The sequence below is a fragment of the Macrobrachium nipponense genome, chromosome 13 (genome assembly GCF_015104395.2).
Source record: "Macrobrachium nipponense isolate FS-2020 chromosome 13, ASM1510439v2, whole genome shotgun sequence".
Classification (NCBI taxonomy): Eukaryota; Metazoa; Arthropoda; class Malacostraca; order Decapoda; family Palaemonidae; genus Macrobrachium; species Macrobrachium nipponense.
Window position 1 is genome coordinate 2,133,373 of NC_087206.1, and position 26,786 is coordinate 2,160,158.

Here is a 26,786-nt window from a genome sequence, read left to right on the forward strand (position 1 = left end):
ACTAAGCGAAAAAAAAAAAACTCATCCGAGTTAAAAAAAGAACAAGCTTTACATACGAAATCTTCCTAGATACAAGATAGGTTTATTATTAACATTTGTTATTCATTAGATAAATATCTATTCATATGGAACAAGCCCACCACAGGGGCCACTGACTTGAAATTCAAGCTTCCAAAGAATGTATAGTGTTCATTTGAAAAGAAATAACTGAAATAGGAAATAGAGAAAGAAGAGATGTTTCATGAAAAGAATAAATAAATTAACGAAAGAAATAAATAGATAAAAATGTAAATGAATTGTTTTAGGGAAGTAATGCGTTGCATCTCCGCTTGAACTATTGCAGTTCTAATTGGACGACAATCTCAGGAGCTTCTACAAGTCCAACGATGTAAGGAACAGAAAGAAAGCTCGTAAGAGAGTAAACGAACATAAAAATAAGGAAGATAATAAGCATTACATAATCTTCATCATGACAAGATTCCAAAGCAGACTCAACCGCGAAATTAAATTACCGTAAATCCGAGCGGTCCTGACATAGAATTTTAAATGCTCAACGGATCTCTAGACTCATAGTACAAATTGTGAAAGAGGCCTTTGAGATTCTCCGATGAGTGACCGGTTCCTAAACTTTGCGACACAGATGATGATGCAGTGGGGTAGATCGGACGCCAGATACCTGGAGGGCTAATCCTCCAAAGGATTGATGGTTAATCCCTGAAGGGATTAACGTCAAAGAGGGCTCTCGGGTTACGTCGGCGAACTCTTGCGCGGGCTTGTTGCCTCCCGCCGGTCCGCCATATTGGAGGCGTTGTTTATAACACGTCATGATTTATTTTTTGTGTGTTTTTTTTATGTCTTTCAATTTACGAGAGACAAGGACACTTCTGTATTAGCTGGCATCATGTTTTATGCAAACGACCCGTGTGTTTGTATCGTCTTTGTAGCGTCTGATACGAATCTAAATAGTCCGTTAACTCTTCGTCAAATTAAGTCCTTAATAAATATGCATCACGTATGAATGAATGTATATAAGTGTATCAAATCTATAAAGACCTTTACGGCTCAAAGTGTATAAGAAAGTTGAAAAGAGGATAGTGATAATAAAGATTATTATATTTAACAGTATTTATAAAGATAAAAAATAGACTATGATAGAGAGAGAGAGAGAGAGAGAGAGAGAGAGAGAGAGGTTGGTAAAGACTGAAAGATTGCTTGGTATTAAGTTAGAGAGAGAGAGAGAGGGCCCACTTTGGCAAGGTGACGCCACGTAGTACGTTGAATAATAATAATAATAATAATAATAATAATAATAATAATAATAATAATAATAATAATAATAATAATAAACACAAGTTCGACATCAGGACACATGAGAGACAATTACGAGAAATGGAACCTGTGGAGTTTGACAAAGTAGCAGTTTAGCACCGGTCTTCTGCAAACTAACCAGACCATATAGTGGAAGATATACCATGACACAATGAGAGAGAGAGAGAGAGAGAGAGAGAGAGAGAGAGAGAGAGAGAGGCCAAGCCACAATCTACAAGTCTAAACCGGGAGGAGAAATCAAGCTGCAATGTGAGACAGACCAAACCAAGAAGAAGAACCAAGACAGAGGTGAGACCAAGCCACAATATGAGACAGACCTGACCAGAAAGAAAGAAAGACCGAGCCATAATCTACGTAAGACAACTAGGGAGAGGGGCCAAGCAACAATTTGAGACCACAAAATGACTGCAATGGGCAGGGGGTCTTCAGTCTGTGATGGAAATAGGCCTATAATGCAATTAGTCTTATAAAAAAATTTCAGAAATCTCAGCGACTGGCAAATATTTCTCTTAAAATCTTCCCTCCCTCCTTTCTCTCTCTCTCTCTTTCTCGTCGCGTATCATAACCGGATCAGTCACTTAATGGTTGCACAGATACGGACACAGAAGTAATGGAGGTCAAGTGTAGATAAGGGGGAGGGAGGGAGAGAGGGATGGTGGGATTTCGCGCCAAAAAGAGATCCTTTTCGCGCCTCATATGGCGCTGAATCTCTTAACACTTTCTAATTAAGAGGATTAGGGCCAAGAATGTAATTCAACTCTGCTCTCCTTATTCGTATATACAGGACGCTTTTTGAAAGAGGCTATAGTTTCGACACTGGATAATTCTCCATACCAACAGTCATCTCTCTGCTTATGGTTAATATCGTCAGGAAATCTTAGCTTTTATTTGATTTTTATCGAATTTTTGACGAATTTTGCACCTATGCACATCTACTACATTCGACTAAAGATTACTTCACCGAAAAAACTGCCATTTTTTTCTTCATAGAATTTGTTCAAATCAGACAAATTGCTACCCCAGATCTTTCATAAAAAAAAAAAAAGAGAAAATTCTGCCTCAATATTAGTATATAATCAAATAAACTTACTTTAAAACAACGTAACAAGAAATCACCTTCAATCAATTGCAAAATTACCATGGTTCGATCGGGAAGGTTGATAAAAAAAATTATTACACTAGAAAAAATATAAGAGTAATTTTCACAAAAAAGGATCTCCTTCCAATAATAATGATAATGATAATGATAATGATAATGATAATGATAATGATAATGATAATGATAATGATAATGATAATGATAATAATAATAATAATAATAATAATAATAATAATAATAATAATAATAATAATAATAATAATAATATCATCCATGAAGTCCATGGATACTGGCTCAAAAACTTCAAGGCCCTACACCCACGAATAGCAGAACAACTCCAGCATTGTATCTCAAATCACCATGCACCCAAATGGATGACCACAGGAAGGACATCATTAGTACAAAAAGACAAGAGTAAGGGAAATATAGCCAGTAACTACAGGCCTATCACCTGCCTACCAAAAATGTGGAAGTTACTAACAGGCATCATCAGTGAAAGGCTATACAATTACCTAGAGGAGACAAACACCATCCCCCACCAACAGAAAGGCTGCAGAAGGAAGTGTAGGGGCACAAAAGACATGCAACTCCTGATAGACAATTGGTAATGAAGAACAGTAGGAGAAGGAAAACCAACCTAAGCATGGCATGGATAGACTATAAGAAAGCCTTCGACATGATACCTCACACATGGCTAATAGAATGCCTGAAAATATATGGGGCAGAGGGATACACCAGCAGCTTCCTCAAAAATACAATGCACAACTGGAATACAATACTTACAAGCTCTGGAATAAGACTAGCAGAGGTTAATATCAGGAGAGGGATCTTCCAGGGCGACTCACTGTCCCCACTACTCTTCGTAGTAGCCCTGATCCCCATGACAAAAGTACTACAGAAGATGGATACCGGGTACCAACTCAAGAAAAGAGGCAACAGAATCAACCATCTGATGTTCATGGACGACATCAAGCTGTATGGTAAGAGCATCAAGGAAATAGATACCCTAATCCAGACTGTAAGGATTGTATCTGGGGACATCAGGATGGAGTTTGGAATAGAAAAATGCGCCTTAGTCAATATACAAAAAGGCAAAGTAACGAGAACTGAAGGGATAAAGCTACAAGATGGGAGCAACATCCAACACATAGATGAGACAGGATACAAATGCCTGGGAATAATGGAAGGAGAGGATATAAAACACCAAGAGATGAAGGACACGATCAGGAAAGAATATATGCAGAGACTCAAGGCGATACTCAAGTCAAAACTCAACGCCGGAAATATGATAAAAGCCATTAACACATGGGCAGTGCCAGTAATCAGATACAGCGCAGGAATAGTGGAATGGACGAAGGCAGAACTCCGTAGCATAGATCAGAAAACCAGGAAACATACGACAATACACAAAGCACTACACCCAAGAGCAAATACGGACAGACTATACATAACACGAAAGGAAGGAGGGAAAGGACAACTAAGTATAGAGGACTGCGTCAACATCGAGAACAGAGCACTGGGGCAATATCCGAAAACCAGTGAAGACGAGTGGCTAAAGAGTGCATGGGAAGAAGGACTAATAAAAGTAGACGAAGACCCAGAAATATACAGAGACAGGAGAATGACAGACAGAACAGAGGACTGGCACAACAAACCAATGCAAGGACAATACATGAGACAGACTAAAGAACTAGCCAGCGATGACACATGGCAATGGCTACAGAGGGGAGAACTAAGGAAGGAAACTGAAGGAATGATAACAGCGGCACAAGATCAGGCCCTAAGAACTAGATATGTTCCAAGAACGATAGACGGAAATAAAATCTCTCCCATGTGTAGGAAGTGCAATACGAAAAATGAAACCATAAACCACATAGCAAGCGAATGCCCGGCACTTGCACAGAACCAGTACAAAAAGAGGCATGATTCAGTGGCAAAAGCTCTCCACTGGAGCCTGTGCAAGAAACATCAGCTACCTTGCAGTAATAAGTGGTACGAGCACCAACCTGAGGGAGTGATAGAAAACGATCACACAAAGATCCTCTGGGACTATGGTATCAGAACAGATAGGGTGATACGTGCAAATAGACCAGACGTGACGTTGATTGGCAAAGTCAAGAAGAAAGTATCACTCATTGATGTCGCAATACTATGGGACACTAGAGTTGAAGAGAAAGAGAGGGAAAAAATGGATAAGAATCAAGATCTGAAAATAGAAATAAGAAGGATATGGGATATGCCAGTGGAAATCGTACCCATAATCATAGGAACACTAGGCACGATCCAAAGATCCCTGAAAAGGAATCTAGAAAAACTAGAGGCTGAAGTAGCTCCAGGACTCATGCAGAAGAGTGTAATCCTAGAAACGGCGCACATAGTAAGAAGAGTGATGGACTCCTAAGGGGGCAGGATGCAACCCGGAACCCCACACTATAAATACCACCCAGTCGAATTCGAGGACTATGATAGAGCAAAAAAAAAAATAAATAAATAATAATAATAATAATAATAACTTCACAAATGATACTTCTTCAATACGAACAGATTTCAAGTAACAGCCACACTATAATAAAAATTAGATATCATCTATTGTTCCTTTTCTATAGCTTTCCCTCCCTCAAAAAGCGAATCTAAGGCTTCGCTAGTGAGTTACGCCCTTCATATAGTTTCCTGTATCCTTCAATACTGGGCTAGTTAAAGAACATTAGGTTACCCGTTAATCGGCCTTGGTATAATAAAAAAAAAAAATACGCTTCATTAACAGCAAGTCACAGTTAATCGTTCAAATGTAACCCACAAGAATCGACTGATTATCAAGTACATAATTAACTACATAGAACAGAAGAACGATCAGTTTTATATTAAATAGGCCCAATATATATTTTCTCGCCCCAAACCTTTCTTGGGAATCGCTGACAAAACAAAAACATATAAACGTAAAACGTTCACACTTTATACATAGGCCTATATATATGTCTCTGTATATACGTACACGTACATACACATACATATGCCTACAAAACAGATTCATGCTTTATACATATGCCTATATGTCTACGAATATACACGTATATATACATACAGAGGCCTGCAAACCGGATTCGTGCTTTATACAAAGGTCTCTATATGTCTATGTATATATACATACATACATACATATGACTACAAAACAGATTCATGCTTTATACATACTTATATGTCTAAGTATATACACGCACATATATACAAAGGGCTACAAAACAGATTCAAGTTTTATACATAGGCCTATATACGTCTACGTATATACACGTACATATACATACACAGGGCTACAAAACAGATTCATGCTTTATACATAGGCCTATATATGTATATGTATATGCACGTACATATACATACATATGACTACAAAACAAATTCATGCTTTATACATACTTACATGTCTACGTATATACATGTACATATACATACATATGCCTACAAAACAGATTCGTGTTTTATACAGAGGCCTATAAACACGTACATATACTACGTACATATATAGGTACACAAAGGCCTATACATATGAATGGACGTTGCTACCTAATTCAGTCGCTATTGACTCACCTGTCCAAAGTGTATATTCTCAGGTCAAGCTGGGTCAGAGAATTCTGGAAAGCAGGCTTCATTCTGTTTGACCATAAACAATTTTTCGTCTTTCGTAACATATTTCGCACAAAACTTTCCTTTCATTGACCAAGACTATACTGTACAGTGCTGTCTTTTTGTTAGACCACACCTGACATCTATATTTCCTTACCGGAATAACAACTTGTCCTGGATAAATCGTTCAAAAAGTAACATTTAAGTAAACTGGCAATTGCGCAGTTCATAGTTTCTCCAAAGGCACTTGGACAAGTCAGTGGTGTTTTTTTAGGTTGGGTCTCTCTGTGTTTTAAGATACACTTCTTTTCTTTAACTTTATATTTTATCTAATACAAGTAAAACAATTTTATTGTAGTTTCAATTATTTTTTGTCCTATCTATCATTAACTTCTGCCTACGGTTGAGGTTAACCTCGGAAGCTTTCAAAGTAAAACGTTCTCCACAATCTTGCTATATATATATATATATATATATATATATATATATATATATATATATATATATATATATATATATATATATATATAGATTGAGAGAGAGAGAGATTGCTTCTCGACCATAATTCAACTATTGCCTTCTAGCCGTAGATAAGAAATTCTAGTTTAGTTTTCAATGAAGATAAACCAAAAATGGAAGTAACTAATGTCTACATTTAAACATAACGGAAGAATTACTAACTGAAAAGTGAGTTTGAAACAACAGAACTGGAAAAAATTTAGAATTTCTAAAGAAGAAAAATTAAAGTATGGGATCACAATATTCCCGAGCTAAAATTTCATTAAGAAAACAAAGCGGCTAAATAGAATATTACGAAAAATATTGGAGAATAAATAACCCACAAAGCAACATATCTAACAAAACTGAACGAATCAATAGGTCTAGCGTTATCGAATAACATAAGATCATGAAAGCGAGCTAAACAACTAAACGTCCATAAGAGAATTTTAAAGAAAATCTACAAGAAATCGTGAGAAACATATATGAAAAACAATAGACAAAGTGTATGTTTTCCTTAAAAAAAGCAATACTCTTTTCTCGGCAGAAACAAAGAAAAAAACATTACATCGAAAAAAAGTAAACAAGACGAGGAACTAATCATGAGAAACACGTCGGAAAATAATGAAGGCGAGAGAAAAGTCGACGGTCTAGAGTTTCACGAAAAAGGGGCAGGCTGATCTTCGCCATTAGAGGGCATTACGACCTCCTGAGGGGTCCTGTGTCGGCTTCTATCCTTCCCCTCCCCCCTTACTTTCCCTCAGTGGCCCTCCTCCCTCTCTCCATCATCTCTACTACTTCTCTTTCTGCCTTACTTCCCCCTACCCCTCACGTTTTTCTTCTTGACTTTTGATCCCTTGAAGGAAATGTTTCGTGGAATTTAAAATCATATCATATCGCACTATCTCGTTTTGTGGTGTACAAAATATTGGTCTAATTCTACCACCTTATTGCCTATAAACACTTTGTGACGTCCTTGTCTAATTTTCACAGACGATTAGAAACATTTCACGATGTCTAACGCTTTGTCTACTTTTCTCATGATGTATAATATATATCCTATATATATATATATCTATATATATATTATATATATATAGATATATATATATATATATAAAATCAGTCTTTCTAATCAGTAAAATTTAGGAACAAAGACATGTTCAAATCGAGGATGAAACAACATTCATGTTTGACACAGGAAAACGATTCAATAATAATAAGAATGAACACTGTAGTAATCAATAAGAGAAACTATGACGAATTTCGAAAAAAATACCTTTCGCTTTATCAACGTTACAAAAAATAATTTCGTGGCCTTAAATTACTCTAGTCCGTGGAATCGTGGAGAGAGAGAGAGAGAGAGAGAGAGGAAGGGGGTGGGGAGTAATGGCACTATTGCAGCTGACGTAACGTGTCATGTGCTTGACACTGTGGAGTATTACAGTTGACAGCTAACTCTCGAAAACCAGTTCGCTCTCTCTCTCTCTCGCGTTCACTCCGTACACGCCTTCTACTGCCTTCCATCCTTCTTGACTCTCTCTTCTTTCTCCTTAATTAAACGTCTAAAACACGGTGAACAAACACACACACACACACGCACTCATTTCCTACAAGACACGCCCACCTAATTGCTACTAGCCAATCAGAGAAAAGAATAGACTGACCGTGCTGTCTGTTCAATTCGAATTATGGACTTAAGATGAAGTCTTCATTGAAATGCTTTGGTAAATGGCTTTGCGAGAATTATAATCTTTTAAAAATTACTAACGTCCAAGGACAGTTCTTGACGAATAAGCAACACAAGGCTTCAAGTCTTATAATGCGTAATGTAATTTCCTTTTTGCATCATAACTCTTTTAGTAGTACAATCAACATACTAGATCCCTTTTCCATTATGCCTACTTGACTGAAGTATCTATCACAGTTATTTTAGGTGCCATATTCAGCTCCATAGAAGAAAGGGTGCCCAAATAATCTTTATTTCTACATCATGGGGGTGTGCCATTGCCTGCCTACAGTCAAACAAAATTTTTATTTTTAAATTTGAAGTTTTCAGTGTTAAGTCATTACGTGTGTTATCTTGTTTATTTTTGCTAACGCCAAATTTTCTATACGTTTGTCACTAACCGTATAAGATAGTTATTTCGTTCCTTCTCTCCTTTGCTTCTTTTCAGTAATAAACATTGTTCCATACATGCTTGTAACAGATTGAATTGATTTGTAATATTGTGCAACAATATCTCAACTATGGAATGTAGTAAAAGAAAAAATGAAGTCAAATCAAATACACATCTAGTAAATACCAATGCACTTCCACACTTACAAACAGTCTGCCTACCTTCACCCAGTGCAGACACACTAATTAATAAACAAGAATTCAAAAATCCAAAAAAAGAAAGAAAAAGCTACTGTATTGCCAATGGCAGAGTGAATGTTCAGCCTTGACCTCCCTTCAACTCACCACACACACCTGTAATTATTTTCTTAATAGAAAGCTTCAACTACTGGAACCAGCTTTTTCTCAAAGAATACTCACTAATAATTAAGATGAAGGTCATTATACTTTGCAGGAATGTGGAGTGCTTTGTGACAAGACTAAACTTCTTCCCCTCGACTGGGATTGAACCCAGGACTCGTTGGTGAGGCGAGGCTGGAACCACCTTAAGAACCTTTATCGTGGCTGATATTTAAAATGAAGTTACATTCAAGGAGAAACATAAAATCCAACTTGCAAACCAAGTGTCTGCAGAAGAGAATGAGTGTGTGTTTACATTAAATGGTGACAAATTAAACAGGTGACTAAACCAATTTACAAATAATATGTATTCAAAAACACACTCACAAAAACAAACACAGGTTCTAAGTAGTGCACTTACAGGCTGTGATTACTCTCAAATCGGTGTCAATCAAGTCAACAGAATCTGGAGTACATATGACAAACTGACCTACATAACCGTTGAAGTTGAGGCAACAATACTACCTTGGGGTTGAATTATACGAAGAATGTTTTCTCTAAAGATCAAACAGCCGTCACCATTAGGGTTTTGGAATTAAATGAAATATAAAATTTAAGCCAAAGGCCAAGAACTGGGACCTATGGGAACAATCATCACTGAACACAATATCGAGAGTAAAGGGGTTTTAAAAGGTTGAACAGGAGGAAAACCTCACATAGGAGGGCGGAGAGAAAAATGGAAGAAAGAATATGAATGGAGGTATGGTAAAAGAATGAAAACGTTTGCAGCTTGGAGCTGGAAGAGATATTGCAGAGAACCTCGAGGAATGCCTACGATGCTTGAGGTGCACTGGCAGTTCAAACATCTTACAAGGGATTTGAGAATTAGTACTAAAGTACTACTATGTACTTTACTGAATTATGGTCAACAAGAATATTTCACAATAAATAGCCCTACTCTACAGGTGATGTAAGCACTGTTGAATTTTCTCACATTTTCTGAAGAACTCTTCCACACTTGGGTAATATAGTTAATAGAGTTGACGTTTACGATTAATCAAATGTTTAGTTGCAACTTGACAAATTTGTATACCCACATGGATATCTAGGAGTCTTGCTAGGTTTTCCTCATTTGCATACAGATGCATAGACCTCATTTCTGCAATCTTAAGCCTGAAAACTTCTGTCTGAGAACAACTCTTCACAATGGGTGTTACAAAGTGCTGCATGATACTCATTTTGCATCTACACAACAGGTATATGAAAATTCAATCAAAAACTTACAGTTTTATAAAAATTTATTTAATTTCAAAACCATTGGACTTTCATTTCTATCATATAAAGTGGCTTCACTGTATTAGTACTTATTATAACCTTCCAACTAATACCAAACTGACCAAGAAGCAGAAAGGACTAAAAGTCTTGATGTAAATAGTAAAACAAATATAAAGTACACAATGGACTTCGCTAGGCAAATAAGGAATGAAAAAGCAGTTCCTGCAAATGATATCCTTAATGGTGAGTGACAATGAAAGTGTAAAAACTTATTCCATTTGATTCAAGTCAGAAGTAACTTAAGAGGAAAAAATAATTTGTACAATGGAATGCCAATTCCAGGCAGCACTGCTTTTTTCTTGTCTTGCCTTAAAGTAAGCAATAAATAAAATGACATAAAACATTCAACTTCAAGAGTCACTCCTCAAAACACTTGTGCACATGATGGTGCTATGAAAACATAAATTTTCAAAAAAATATATATACAATCAACTAGTGTCGCCAAACAATCACGGACTTGCTCCCAAACACACAAAGTCATGCATTAACCTTAGTAATATATATAAATACAGTATGTATAACATCCACACATGTGCGCAAACATACAAGGCAGGAATAGCTAATACAGCTAAGCCATAAATCATCATTTTATGTTATATACATAACAAGGTAATAAGAGAAAATTACGGTCATTGTAAACCATAAAGTGAAAAAAATAAGTTTGCTGATGTAAGGATTTACCGTTTATCTTGACAGTAACTTTCTTCTAGTTAAGGAGAAAATGGCTGTCATGGCATTCAAACAGTAATTACCTAGCTTATGAGAGGGAAATTACCTATCACTTCACAGTAATTCTCCTGCTGATTCTTGAGGACTGAACTATTTCACTGTAAAATTCCTGTATATGAACAAGAAACGGCTGTTACTCCGAAGTAACTTCCCTAAGAATGAAGAAAAAATTACAGGTATGAAAACAGTAATATTTAGATAAGACAGCCTAGACCTACAGTACTTTGATTCATAACATTGTGTCTAATACAAGACATCCCAAAGATTTCTTCATGGTATTAAATACAACATATGAACGCCACACTTCCACCAGTTGTAGCACCTCTGAGAATGAATGCAGTTACTCTCCAGACCACAGTCTGCCTTGTCCTTTCCCACAGGAAACATAACTGCCACTATGTGGGAATAAGTGATGAGAGGAGAGAGGCACTCCGCTCCCAATGAATACTTTTTTGGTTCTCTTACAAACATAATCCAAGAGAATTTACAAATGTAGAGAAGCTTGAGAAAAATATCACACAGCTTACATAGCATTATGGACAAGCTTTATCAAAACATTTTTATTTATACACAAAATGGCCTGTCTGATATATAATATATATATATATAACCTTTACCACTATTACTTCAAGCTGTAGAGGACCAATTTTCATTCTTTTCACCAAGTACTCGGTATCTGCATAACCTAATGCTTCAACGTAATGCCCTGTCAGTAGTTGCCGATAGTACTTACTGCATATATACTTCTCTGAAAGATTAGCAAGAAAATTAAGTTAGTTCAACAGAAAAAGTAAGTGCTGCCAATATCTCAAAACAGAATTGCAATATGTCACCATATCAAACATCAATAAACATGACAAACCAACTGGTGGCCCTTTTCTTCAAAGAATGTATTAGTCAATTTTTGAAAGAATTAGATTACAGAAGGAAATCCTACAAAATCTGTTACCTCACTCCATAATGAAGTTATGCATGTGATTGCTTATGAGCAATAAAGTATCATTAACTGTACTAATAAATGAGCTTCCCCCCGACAAACAAGAAAAATGAAGCTTCATAGCTAATTCACAATGACCACAAAAATGCATTTCTGTGGTCCTGAACAAAGTTCACAACTTCTGTTTTTAGAATAATATGAGGTCCTTCAATATATACACATTATCCCATACAGTATACAGGTGCATGTTTCATTTTTTTTTATTAAAGTAAACAACATTCCCCCTCAGGATTTCCCAATTCAAAAGGTTATGGTTGGACTTGAAAAAAAAAAATACTGCCACATCTGAGAATTCATACTTAGTACATGGCACTTACCTATAAAATAACTTCATTTTAGCAACTGGAATAAAAGTATCTGTTGGAGCTTAATCAACTTTAACAACGCTGTATATTTTACGAACAAACCAGAAACATGCCACAAATCCAATAGTTCCTGGAAAGAGCAAAAAATTACATTTACAAACAGACCAGAAAAATACAGTAAAACAAAAAAAATACTCTGATCTTATGTTTACACTACAGGAAAAGGTTCATGAACAGTTTCAGTAAGACACCTAAGGTTAACTGCTAATCTGCCATCACAAAAGAAATATCCTAATATTCAGGATAATATTTACATACCAAAATGTTCAATTACGGCATTGTCGTCCAAACATTTTCGCCTATTGTACCCTTTATTACCTTCTCCTACTGTAACGTAAACCCCCCCTAGCTCACCATGGCTGACCAAACTCAGTTTTATTTAGGATAATCATGCAAATAGTATATTATTTATGAAAAGACTGCATTATAGGAGTGTTGGTCCATAAATTCAAATTTATTACACAAATAAAAATGATTTAATAACAAAATGCTTCAAAATTACTTTAACACAATGTTAGATGTGAGGCTGTTGTTCACTGACGGGATGTTTCTGGTGTGTGTGTGTGTGTTCCTTGTTTGTTCACGTACCCTCATGATCTATGTTGCGTACCCTCAGTTTGGACAACACTGAATTAGGGGTTACTTTGTAACATACAATTTAACAATCCTTGAAAAGACATTAGATGATAAGAGATGGATAATGTTCAAGAACTTGGCCACCTTGGTTGGAATACTAAAAAGGAGCAGCCGGGGCTTCAGGAAATCATCAAACTATTAAAACTAAAGTTTTGTACAAACTTGATTTGAAAACAATGGGTGATTGAACTGTATCGACCAACTAAGAAAACTGTACTATTCAGTGCATGACATAAAATAATCAGTAGGTAAAACATCTTACAAACTTGAAGACTTACCTGTAAGAAGGAAGAAAAGGAAGACCATGATTGCAGTATATCCGAAATACAGCATAGTTGATATAACGCCTTCTATATTTAATTTTGTTTCAAAATAATGGACACAATAAACAAATAAGTAGAAAGCTGTAAATCCTGATGTCAAGAAGCTACGCCACCACCAGTGATAATCCTGTGGGATGTATTTAAGAGAAAAAGAATCCATCATCAAAATATTATACAGGCTGCCGTTAGACTACATAGACCACGAAATTCGTGTGATTAATACATTAAAATTTCAAATATTTCAGTGACTACATAAAAGCAAATACAGTATTCCAGTACATGACATGAAACAGACTCCTGCAACAATGTCCTTCTTACCTCAGCACACAAGTGGAAATAGCACAGCAAAACTGTGGTTTCTGAGCATGTGATGACTAAAATGAGGAACACCAAAAACAAGAAGCCAAACATGTAGTAGGTCTGTGAAGACCAGATGGAATTTAGAATGAAGAAGAGCTGGATGAAAATGCATCCAAAAGGCAGCACACCACCCATGATGATGCCAGGTAGGGGCTGCGTATAAACACTCTGCTCTGGAATTTGCCTGGGAATTTGGTTGGTACGAACTGGGTTTTCTAAGCACTGTAAAAGTAAATTTATACATACATTAGGTTATGTAAGCCTTAATCCAGATTACTAAACATTAAAAGTTTAAGTGTCGTCCAAAAGTATTACAGTTATTGTACTTGGTATCTTTTATTAAAATAATGAAAAATAAAATGAAATTCTATCACTAACAATACAGCTTGAGTTGTAAAAAAGTAAGATTGCATTCTTTAACTCAAACGTTAAGTAAGATTGCATTCTATAACTCAAACATTTAAAAAAAAAATATATAGTATTAAAGATGTACCTATAAAGACAGTATACAAAACCTAAGTCAACAAAACATCTTAAACGCTACACTTACTCGTTTTCTGTAACCGAAGAAAGAACCCACAAAAGTGAGCGGCACTGACACCAAGAACCACAGAGCCAAAAGGGCAAGTAAAGTGGTGAATGGGATAGCAGCACTGGAGCCCTTGTACCACAGAATTAGGTTCATCACAAAGAACAGTGCAAAGACAATTCTGGAAAGAAAAATTTCTTATTCACCTATAAGTATGTGATAATTCGACTTAAAAGGAATCAAATCACTGAGAACTAAATACAATGCAACATTCCTAAACAATTATGATCCAACATCTTACAAGCCTAGAGACAAAGGAAGTCATGTGTAAACTTACCCTGGACAAAGCATTGAAGTGAGAATGACGTTTGATTTCCATTTTTCTCCTCCAAAGCTTTTGTATAAACGAGCTGCTACATAGCCGGCAGGGAAGCCGAGACAAACGTACAGCACCATCGCACAGGTCATAAGTGCTCCACGATTTGCCGGTGACAGAAATCCGAGACAGGCAAACACTGTAATTTATTCAAATAATAATTTTGGAATGTACAGTACGACGGCATGATAATGATTATGGCCTAAACAGGTCACCAAATTCAAAAATTAATATTGCCAATGTCTTCACATATCAAATTTCTTTTTAGAGAACAATGGCTCATCTGTAGAGATTTAATATTAATTGTAATAAGCTATGTAACCAGACCACTGAGATATGGAGCTGACCTGAAGAAATTATTTTAATTTCAATAATAATAAACTTCAGTTCTGTTAAACCCCTTTTAAACAAATATAACTTGTTAGGTGAGAACTTAATTCAACAAACTCAGGAAAATAATCATGAAAAAAACATTAGGTTACAATTTCTAATCCATACTAAGAAAGCCATTTGACACATACTGTCAAGTGGGGTAACTAATAACAGAATGTTTACTGAATACAGGAACTTAAAAACATAAGCCATTGAAAGGGTCAACTCAGTATACAAAACTAGCCTTTTATCAACAGTTTTACAACTGTCCTGTGGATATCAATCGTATGGAGGGGTAATCTTTTAAGTTTCATCTGTCATTTACCATTTTTAAGCATACTTTGGGTTTACAGAAGGTTATAAAGCAGCATCAATGCACTGTTCTCTAAGTAAGGTACAATTTCTGCAATTATCAGATGGCTTTGTTTTAAAAACAATAATGTCAAATATATGGAACACTAGGGACAGTTTCTGCGATTCATTCTTATTTACAACAGTGAGAGAGAGTGGTCATTCTACAATACAGGGTATGTAATTCCAGAAAACAGTTATGAGCAACTGCAATAACAGATGAAAGAAATTCCCTTTAATGACAGTTTCAACATCCAGGTTGCAAGTAACCAGTGGCAAATATTAATCCTTTTTCTCCTTCCTACAACTATCAAAAGTGCTTTCAGTACAGTATACATAGTATACATACACAGTGTGACCAGCGTCATGATGAGGACTTGAACGCCCGAGCCAACCAACACAGAAAGGAGCATTCCACGACGAGGAGGCCTGAATACATCTCCATGCACCAACTTCCAACCATATTCTTCTTGGGCATCTTCCCCAGCTTCAATCTGGATTGGTATGCAAAACAAGTCGTCAGGGTAAACAATATTACTGACAAAAAGGGCATTCAAGTATTAAACACTCTCTACATGCTTCAAAAGTTGATGTTCATTCCGAGCAAATATTTTATGCATTAAGTAAACGAGTCAAGGGCTGGACTATAAAATGTAGTGGTGCTTGCCGTGAACACATCCATAACATAAATAACAAAGAACACTAGGCTAATTTGTTTTGGATTTATAAAAACTTGAACTGCATATATAAAATTAGTAATTGGTTATATTTTGAAATGCTAAAATCTACAGCAACATTTACGACAAATGTGTTCATTTTTTTCATTACCTTTACTACAAATGTGTTCATTTTTTTCATTACCTTAAGTAAAAATTAAGTACTGTTATTTACATTGGTTAACAATTAATTTGGATGTCAACATTGTTTTGCACATAAATATTTGATGAGAAAAGTATACACTGTAACTATTCTATGAAAACGCATCTCTAGGACTTGCCTGATTATAGCGAGCAATATCTTTGTGCAACGTTCTCAGCATGATCATTGCCACCATACCAGACAGGAATAACACAATCACCAAAGAATTCAGGATGCTGAACCACTGGATATTAGTGTGGGGCATTGAATCTAGAATGTAGTCCCAACGTGATGACCAACGATTGTTTCCAGTGCTCTTCTGAGAAGGAGGTATGAGTAGGTGTTAGATTTACTGATATTTACCCCACAACAGAGAGGGGGTTGGCAAATCACAACTAATATCAATAAATTCTAATTTTAAATTATGCTCTGAAGAAATGCATTGTCAAGCTTCTTGGAGCATCTTGTGAAAAAATATAGACACAAATGTTATAATCTGCTTTATGATGAATGCTGAATCTTCCTTGCTATTAATATGGAGCCATGAATTTGAACTAAACTAGAAGATATGCGAGAGAAAGAGAATGACGGTCTCTTACAGTAAATATAACCGAGTAGGTGTATGTAATCCTGATCTTGTCCTTTGCACCATCTGGAATAGCCATAACTTCTGGGGTATCACAACCTTCCCCTGCTGGTGCGTACTCTTTGTGCTTGATGCTACGTGGGGTTACACGCACAGCTGAAATGTAATAAAAAGTCCTAGTGCCTTCATCCACAGTAGTCCATCCTCTAGAATTTGACTTTTGGGAATATAAAATAACTCTTCAAAGGTAGGCCAACAAAAGAGTAACCTAACATACAACTAGTTGTAAACAGATGAAAAACTAAGTGTGCACAATACACTGCATAAAAAACTCGTCAGAAAAGGCTATAATCTATTCCAATCAGAATTGTTAACAGTCATTTGATAAAATTATGTGAATAATACACAATGTCTTTAGAGATATATGTTTCTAGTCTGCATTCTTTAATCATGATGCAAGAATGCTCAACTTTACACATGAGACCCAAGGTAACTTTTTATTCTAAATAATTTACGACAAAGTAGTAGATTCTGATTTGGACAATGATTCTGAAGAGATGGAGTATGTTCAACTACATAAAAAGCACTCACAAAGGATGCGGCCACCAGATCCATGGAGTGCACTTCCCCAATCTTCGGACTCTCCACTGTGATATGTGATGTTCAGGTCAACGTGGTTAAATAAGTAGTACGTTTCTGCATCAGTGTATCGTTTCTGCGGAGGGCAAAATGTTAATAAGGATAAATACAAAGAATATTTTAGATAACAAGCACGAACAAGTAGTGTAATTCCTTTTCGCACATGGCAGACATTCAAACTAAACCACAACAACTTGTTATGCATTTCTCAATGTCCTCACTTTGGAATGGTTTAGATCTGCACAATTAACTGTCATGAACTCTTCAATCATTACAAATAAACAAGCATGCAAAATATTCCAGGAAAAACTCAAGGAGAATAAGAAGAAAAATGCTTACATCCATAACACAGGCATCCTTAGGTCGTCTTGCTGAGTCAACATAGCAACCCACTGGAAAGCCGGTTGCACAGAACACGCTTCCGCCTTCTACTATGTAACACCAAGTGACAGGCATATTATCTGAAAATGCAAAGCTACTTAGCAAAGTCTAATGTACTCAAAATCCGTTTGATTTGCTTTCATAATCAGGCACTGCAGAGACAATGTTCATTTTGAGACTTTTTTTGAAAAGCAAAATTAACACAGTCATGGGATGCATCCAAGTTTTTTTTGACTAATATTAAAAAGTTTCACGATTTGTTGACTCTGCCCAGGCTGATTAGAAGTTTGTATAAATTACTGCAAATGAGTCAAATACTAGTTGGGTTCATAAGTAAAAGTAAACAGCAGAAAGCAATGAAGCTGAAAGGATAATGCAAAATGACTCCTGTGCACCTTGAAATTGCAACTACTGTGTCATAACTTATTGAAGACCTCCTCTCTTCAGAAATGCTAACTACTCATTCTATTTGTGGATCTATTTGTCCTCCTCACAGAAAATGAACCTCTGACTGCTTTGTCCTCATTAGTAGGGATTGCATATTTTTCAGCATTTACAGCTAATATGTAATCTGCTGTCCTAAAGCATTTCTGGGATAATAGTAAACAAAAATTTTTAAGTAACCTACAACTACAAAAAAGTTGTGAGAACATTTGAACTTATCAATGTTCTTTTTCATAAAACCTTAAAACAGTCACAAAAGGAAAATTGATTAGGTGATTATGCAAGCATTCACTAAAAGGCAAAGCTTGCTTCTCTGGCTATGAAGAGCATTTTTTTGGTAATGTTTTCTAGGGCATATAATTTATTTTTGGCTTTCTAGTGAATAATTTCTACTCTGATAATTAACAGTTCATTCCTGTTTAGGGAGGAGCTCTACATTTCTCTCGCTACAAATGATTCCTAGGTGTGGAAGCAAGCAGTCTACATACAAATTCCAATGTCTAGGGGAGTTATTACTTTTCTATTGTAATTATAAGACTTTCTTACTGCTGTTAAGTTCTTTCCGTTATCAGGTTTGAGCAAACAGCATCATGCTTGCAAATAAACTCGTAATATTTCAAGCCAAAAAACATAACCTTCAGGCATTTATGCAGCTCAACAATCCTTGCAGGCAGCTGACAAAATATCCCCTCTTCACCGTAACCATCATACACGAAGTATACAATAAAGAAATAGTGTGTACAACTTGCTCTTCGCGAGAGCAGATTTTCATAACACTACCCAGTGCGTGGTTGTGAAAGCATGAACATGCACATACCCACTATCCAATGGTGATAGTAGTTGAGATTCATGGCCCTCTTCAACTCTGCTAGAAGAGATGCCTGGTCTTTTACTTTGGGATCATATTCTTTGGTGCAAACCACCTTACACTTCTCTGTTTTCATGAACTCAACCTAGAAATATTAAACACAACAATTCAGGTTCTGAAAATTACATGGTTTTCATTCACACATAAAAATTATATATAAAGGCAAAAGAACTGGGATAATCAATGCACTGCCTTCCCCTATGCCAATATCAAAAGTAGGGCCTCTTATGACAATGGGCTCCAAGGTAGGCTTACAGTTTTAAAACCTATTTAAATATGAAGAGAAAACATTCAGGAGAACCTCTCAATCTATCTGGCTGGCTTCATAGCAAAAAAAACAAATTCTATAGAATGATACCGAGTGTCTAGATACACACACGATAAAAATGTGGTTGTGAGAATGAAATGGTTTATTTACTTCTATAACCTGGCAGGGAATTTCTTGTTAATACCTTGATATATAAGGGAGGAAAAATATGATAAATGTTCTTATGCTTTATTTTTTATCATTCCAATAACAATATAGTTTTTAGTCGGTCAAAACTCATGTCTACAGCAAGATGTATTTGCATAGTTGGTAAATACATATTCCCTTGAAAGTTCAATACTATACCTAAAAATAAGTTAGATTTCTGGGAGTGAGACAAAAAAGAAGAAAAAAAAGCAAAGAACTCTTGGGTTTAAACAAAGAAATGTATGTAATGAATTACAATCACAGGAAAGTAGAAGAAACTGCAAAGGGTATAACCATAAGCAGTTAGGTTAGCAAACAAGAACCTTAAGTTTTATCAGACTTGGTTAAGGAGTAAGAACTTAAAACGGTAAGCTAACCACTCAACTTGAAATTCAGATACCCTGGTAGAAAGCATAGTGAAACCTACAGCACCCATGCTGGTGAAATAGCAGTGCTAAAACAATACATCCCCACATTATTAAGCATGCATGTAAGAGCCATCATGTCCTCCTAAAGAATCATCTGTATGAGTACGGTATATGTTACATACCAGTAGAAAAGAAAAGTGGAACGCATCTTAACCAAGGCAATGAAGAGAATGTGGCACTGAGAGTTGTCGTGTTTTTATCTGTTTTCAACTGAAGCAAACCTCATTTTTGGAAAATAGCTTACTACAGAAAACATAAACAACTACAAAATTAAGGCTAATATGGGGTCATACCTTGTACGGCGATGGGTGGATTCTTTCACCAAACACTACCTGACCGAGGTTCTCAACAACAGTTTCATCATTACCACTGTCTTTGCAGAAATCAAAGCTGAAATAAAAAAATAAAAAAAAACAAGTCATGAAAGTGCATCACACAATGAGATCACTACAGTTGAATGGTGTTCTAACCGACTGAAAAAATATGTCACATGTATAGTCTCACTCATATAAGTTCATGGATGTCTCCGGTCATAAAGCTCAATTCCATCCAACCCCTTTCTGGACAATGGGTCTGTATAGTGACGTTAAGACGGGCACACACCGAAACTTTCTACAGCAGAGCTAAGCAGTCTAACATTTGGCCAATTTCGTACTCCCAGCCACCTTTCATCCAGAAAGGGGTGAAATGGAGATCTCTCTCAAACACCCGGACATCCACGAACTTATATGAGTGACTGTACTTGTGAAAGTGAACAAAGAAAATTAAATAGACAAAACGCTAATTTGTTGGTTAGTTTTGAAATGTACTGTACTTCTGGGGAGCTATAAACGTAATGACAAATACATTGGTGGTTATTGAGCAAATAACAGCACAAATTGCAAGAAAAAAATCACTGTACACAAAAAAAAAAGAACAAAGCCTTAAGTCATGCTTTTTAATTATTACAAAAAACGGATGACATTTCTGAGAAACCAATAGTATAGTTGGAAAATAAAATAAAAAAATTTCCTACATTAACCTCACGCGATTGCTACCTATGTTACCTTTGCAATATCTGTAAAATCCTTAAAATCTAGACAAATGTTTGAAATACCTTAATGAATTAACAATATGTCTTCACACAAATGATAAAAACCCTCACACAACTATGAACTGACTCCGCTGGCTATCCTCATCGAAATGAATAAATTGAAATACATTTCTTAAAATCCATAAACCTTTGATTATAAACCTTTGGCTGCAAATGGTAGGAACTTCATAAGTGTTGGGACATTCAGTAAAAACGACAATTATGCATTTTATTATTGCAGCTAATTTGGATTTATCAACTTCACAAAACATTTCCCCCATGAAAAAAAAAAAAAAAAAAAAAAAATATCTAACCTAAAACAACAAGATCGATAGACGAATATACAAATGAAATGTAGGTGTGTGGAAATCAGTAAACTCAAATGTTGGTGTCACCACCACAATCAGATTGTACTGCGATACTGCTTATTTTAAAACTGCCATGAAGTCAACATCAAATCTCTCATACTACTATATGTACTCCTAAGCTTTCAAAATCCTTTTTACTTTCTCCATAAAATATTCATAACTGTTATAAATGCCGCTATACTTCAACAAATATATCTAGTATCTGAAGACAATGCATGGAAACTTAACAAATTTTGAAACATACTTACTGTTCATATTCATATGGTATCACAGACTCCTCTGAATTCAGACGATTTACATATAAGGGAACCTCAGACTGAAAATGAAGAATGTATGTATTAGAATAACCATATAATAAATACATAATTTCAGAAAAACTACAGCTAAATTAATGAGGCATTCACTGGCCATGATGCTGAAAAAAAGAACCCTTCTTCACCGACTGTACCAGAAATAACAATAACCCTAACCACGGATTCACATTGTACAGGCAGTCCCTGCCTAACGACAGGGGTTCCATTCTTGAGATGCGTCGCAGGCCAAAAATCGCCGTAAGCTGGAAGATCGTCAAAAACCCTGTGAAAACCTTATTTTTAATACTTTGGGTGTATTAAAAACTATGTAAACTGCATTTTTTATTGCCCTTTGCATCAAAAAAACCTTCAAATATTGACTATTTTGCATTTTTGGAGTCTTATTTCTTCCGTCAGATGGGCGCAATAACCCTGGAACGTCGTAAGCCGGGGACTGCCTGTACGTCGTACAAAGGATTTGTCAAACTGAACAGATAAAAATTCTAGCATGGTATGTCTAGTAACTGTGAGAGCTATGTGGGGAAAAAACTGATGGAAAGTGACATCCTCTCCAAATACTTTAGTCTCTATACATGCGACCAATTCTAATGAAACAATGCATCTTCCTATTTTCTCTGGGATGATTTTGTTATGAAAACACATGGTCATATTATCAGCATTTTCCGGTTCATGCTGATCTGACTGATTAGATTTGGATTTCCATCATGAAAATATACAGTTACAGCACCTGTTATATATGCACACAGGTGTTGTGTAGAAGTACAGTAGTCTACAGATCATGCACTATAAAGGTCTGATATGCTACAGGAACCGCTAAGTAATAAACATTTAGTGAAATTTTTAAATTTCACTACAAACACCACCCTACTTACAAACATTCAACTCACAAACAAATGGGTTTGCAAATAAAATTGGGTTCAGAGCGCAAAATTCTGTACATATATACCGCACTGTATTGACTATATCATACTGTACTTAAATAGGTATAAAGCGTACTACTAGTAACCAACTTATAACCAATTAAGCATAAAAATGGCCGTCCAGAACGTAACTAGTTTGTCTTCGTTCAGAAGTGCTTTACACTACTTTTCATTACCACTTATTACTCCAAGTTTACACCCACATAAAAGCAAAATCACTAATTAGTCATCTGAGATGGATCCCTATGCTTGTGGTACGAATTCATTATTCAGTCTATTTCAATGAAACTGATAAAGGCTTGCATAGCATATCATTTGCTAATGTAAGTAGAGGTAAATAAAACTGGCCCAATGTTGACAAACACTACACCTTAGATTGGCCTATTAGTTAAAACTTGGCAATTGCCTCTTACCTACCCTAGAGGCTTAGCTCCATGGACTACATCACAGCTCACCATCATTGGAGTGTTATTCAAATTTTACAGATCTCATCCCATATTGTTCTTGGGATGAATACCTATGTAGAGGCACAGCTCTACATCACATACTGTAAATAGTGGTGCTGGTCTATCCCCAGGGGTATGCAAGGATGTCAAGCTCAGGTCACTGAGTATATTAGGTTAGGTAACAGTGAATGATTCCTCCTGAAATATATTTGGGGCTTCAAAGACCTTAACCTATCCCATATACCTATATTAATTCTAAGGGACTCCATAATTGCATAAATGACAACATACAGTCAGAAAATTCAATAGTTCGTGTGAGCAATCACCATAGTAATTAGGAAGTATGATGAAGGAGAAGTTTAAATGGATAACCTAAAGTACTGTTTCCATCCTGAACCCAACAAACCTAAGCTAACCTGACCCAGATAGATGAACAAGAGTGCAAAATACAGGGATGCCTCGTAACCTAACGTATTCTCTGTTTCAACTCAACTAGCAACAAAAATTTATCATTAGTCATACAGTCATTGGAGCACTGTGGGATTTCCTCGCCCACTGACGGAAGATGAGCAAAAAAAAAAAAAAAAAAAAAAAAGAGAGAGAGGAACATGAGAGAGAACAAGATAGGAATGATGAGAGCGAGAGGGAGAGAATAACAATCGAATGTTGTGGATCAGCAAAAAATTATGTGATTCCACTGTCTAAAGTTTCAAAACATAGGACCAAGTCTCCACTTTTTTAACTGAGGAAATTCAGTATTTCTTACATGAACATTAAATTAAAGATAAGTTAGACATTTTTTTTTTATTACTTGTTAGGCAATGTAATCATTATCCAACTTGCCCACTCACACTATCTGTAAGTGTCAACAGAAATCGATAGAGGCTTGAAGCTATAGTCTGTCAACTTGACATTTGTTATGAATGGCAATTCAAAACGTAAGTCACAAAGTAAATTGGCCTAAGTAGTGAACCATTCTCTTAACCCCCGTGACATAAAAGGTGTCTAAAAGGACAGCTTCTGCCTTGTAGTCTTACTTTTTAGTAAAAGGCTACGCCCAATGCCGACAACTGTAGAAATTGCTACCTTGCAGGTGGTCTTTTTAGTCAAAGGTGAGGCCCGCCGCCAATAACTGTGGTTGATGACAGCATGCAGCGTAAAAAACCCCTTTGCTATACAATAAACCATGGCTGATGTTGGTGGAGGATGATGCCTCTGATAGAAGGCAGTGGAGAAGGCACATCAGGCAACTGACCCCTTAATATAGAGATAACGGCGAGAAAGAAGTAAACCGTTCTCTCTCTGACCACTGTTGCTTTAAGTGTATAGAGGCCTATGGTGATCATAACTCACACCAGACTTGCCCACTTGTAATAGCATTTATTAATGTCAACAAAATAATTTACCAGAGTGAACAACAGTCATGCAGATTTATGAATAAACTGAAGCAGGTAAGCAATGGCATAAACATATTTAAAACAAACCTTTAGATCACTGAGGAAACTAAAATCATGAGAGAGTGCAATTTGACTACTTAGCTGTACTAGGTTTAGATATTGTAGCCTCTTTGGGCAAAAAGAAGTACATATTGATATATTTTTCTTTTCAAACAAATCTTTTTGCAACATTTCATACGATGATAGACATATTGTTTTTGTAAAAACAGTCTGGATTAGTTAATAGCCAGTACTCTAATGTCCTAGGAGATTACATTTTTTATTAGTATAGAAGATAATGACATTTTGCAAGTTCTGTCTGAGTTAATCATGTCTCTTGTTTTCTACAATTTGAGTGATGATAATGACTTATCATTTACAGAGAAAAAATTATGAAGAAAAAGGCATATAAAAGTGAAACAAGTACGTTAAATGCTGGTGGTATGAAAATGCTGTATACTTTTAAGAAGTTGAAAAAAATTATGCAATGACTTCAGTCTATACTATTTCCTCTTATGTATATTGTCAGTTATCAAATGCTCAAGAAAAATATTGTGCAGCCAAGTCTTTTATACACACTAAGGGATGCTTGTGTAATATAACCTGCAAAACTGGGATAAATGCAGTAGCTGTTCAATTTCAGTGGAGCTCTGATTCCCTCGTCAAGCTGGTTGTTCATATACATTCACAAGTATTTATTCTTATTAATACTTAGTTTTAATATCAATGTAGCTCAAGTTCATCGGTAGCAACTCCAAAAAGGACATTAAATCATCAGACGTCATAATCTATCATTTAACAGGCCTGCATACCTAAATATTCAATAGCTCTCTATAAGGAAAAAAATTGACAAAAATAATTATAATTAATCTCCTGGTGATAACAATGAATTCATTCATGCAATAGGAATTTGCAAGTCACGTGCAATATCGTGCACTGGCGAAAACTACAGAAAGGCCAGTACCTCAGACATTAGGCTAGGCTAGGCTACCTAAACTTCCCTTGAGAGGTAGGCATGATACTCGAAATGATTTTGAGAAAAAGCACACTATGGGGATTTCCAGACCATCGCGGCGGGAGACTAATGACGTTTAGACTGGCCAGAATTATAGGTAACACGCTTTTTGGTCCAACAAGCGGCATAGCCTTAAGCTCTGGCCTAGAACTGTGGTATATGAGTTTCAAAGCGATACAAAATTGTGAAATTGAATTATGAAATTATCTTGGGAAGGGAACGTGGGTCAGGTCACTTCAAATTCCGAATGGGCTTGACAGAATTCATATTTGGGTAGCCTTGGGTAACGTAACCTAGTGTAGGTTAAGCTATTATTAAAATAGCAGAGATACTTGGTTAAGGGGAAGTCTAGCCTATAATAGCCAAGGATATTGGATGTCCACAATGTAGGATCCGATGACTTTCGGGATATTACGGATAATAGGATGACATCCTACGGGATAGGGCCGAGTTGCCTGCCGTAGCCAAACCCACCCATAGGAGGATGACGGTGGGCTAAAACCCTTACCTGAGACGACGGGAAAGCCAGGTAATTTAATGCCTGCGTTAAAATGAGTTAGTTAATAACCCAATTAATTAAATAGGTAGGTGGGGACATGACTCACCTGGCATTTAGCCTCGATTTCCGTCCCTTTGGCACAATAATTAACAGGGGCCAATCCCGGCAGGTAGAATGCGTCGATCGTCAGGGCGCCCCATAAGAGAAGCAGCGTCGTAATTCTCCTCAGCATGGTGGTGATTTCTCCTCACTCGCCGTCGAATAGGTGCAGGCAAATCTCTACGAGCTTTCTAGAGACATTAGACCTCGTCAGGGTCAGGTTTCGAGAGGTTTCTACAACGGCGGAAGAAAGGTTGGTGTGTTGTTGATCTGGCACTCCAGTGTTATCGCTGACACGTCTAACCGGAGCATGATGGGTAACGGTGTTGCCAGAATCCATAATAATAGTCTGTCCTCTAATGTCATCGCCGGATTTTGTTCGAATTTCTCCAACTATTTAGCAAAAAAATACACCCTAAAACAGTTCTAAATATAAAAACAACTACATATAAAACATCCGAGGCTACGCCAATGACGTGCGACATCAGTAGGTACAATAAAAATAAAATGAATAGGATTATTTCCAATCCAGGACTGGTATCAATGACAAGGAAACATATGCATAACGTAAATGCTACGTC

At 36.3% G+C, this 26,786-nt stretch overlaps 2 protein-coding genes across 3 annotated transcripts in view; both read right to left on the reverse strand.

The window, feature by feature from the left end:
• Positions 1-6,139, reverse strand: part of LOC135225599 (proline-, glutamic acid- and leucine-rich protein 1-like) — a 38,058-nt gene extending 31,919 nt beyond the window's left edge. Inside the window, exon 1 of the transcript XR_010317036.1 lies at positions 6,014-6,139. The gene's annotated coding sequence lies outside the window, so the exon portion shown is untranslated. The remainder of the gene's footprint in view (positions 1-6,013) is intronic.
• A 4,151-nt stretch (positions 6,140-10,290) lies between these two features.
• Positions 10,291-26,528, reverse strand: LOC135225600 (transmembrane 9 superfamily member 2-like). 2 transcript variants are annotated; one of them, XM_064264896.1, is made up of 15 exons: positions 26,213-26,528; positions 21,725-21,792; positions 20,330-20,426; positions 19,104-19,239; positions 17,801-17,922; positions 17,414-17,537; positions 16,836-16,978; positions 16,376-16,552; positions 15,728-15,872; positions 14,617-14,794; positions 14,301-14,460; positions 13,709-13,972; positions 13,346-13,517; positions 12,384-12,501; positions 10,291-11,817 (listed from the first exon to the last, which is right to left on the reverse strand). In XM_064264896.1, the coding sequence occupies exons 1-14, from the start codon at positions 26,336-26,338 to the stop codon at positions 12,434-12,436; spliced, it is 1,980 nt and encodes a 659-aa protein (XP_064120966.1). In that variant the 5' UTR covers positions 26,339-26,528; the 3' UTR covers positions 10,291-11,817; positions 12,384-12,433. The 2 variants fall into 2 exon arrangements, with proteins under 2 accessions (XP_064120966.1, XP_064120965.1); XM_064264895.1 differs by having other exon boundaries at positions 16,376-16,555.
• Positions 26,529-26,786: the final 258 nt, after the last annotated feature.

Excerpts from the sequence above, each read along its gene's own strand:
- LOC135225600 (XM_064264895.1), bottom strand. The coding sequence starts at position 26,338 with ATGCTGAGGAGAATTACGACGCTGCTTCTCTTATGGGGCGCCCTGACG. Across the intron at positions 20,427-21,724 it reads ATACCATATGAATATGAACA|CTTTGATTTCTGCAAAGACA; the intron begins GTAAGTATGTTT and ends TTTTTATTTCAG. Across the intron at positions 19,240-20,329 it reads TCCACCCATCGCCGTACAAG|GTTGAGTTCATGAAAACAGA; the intron begins GTATGACCCCAT and ends TAATATTTCTAG.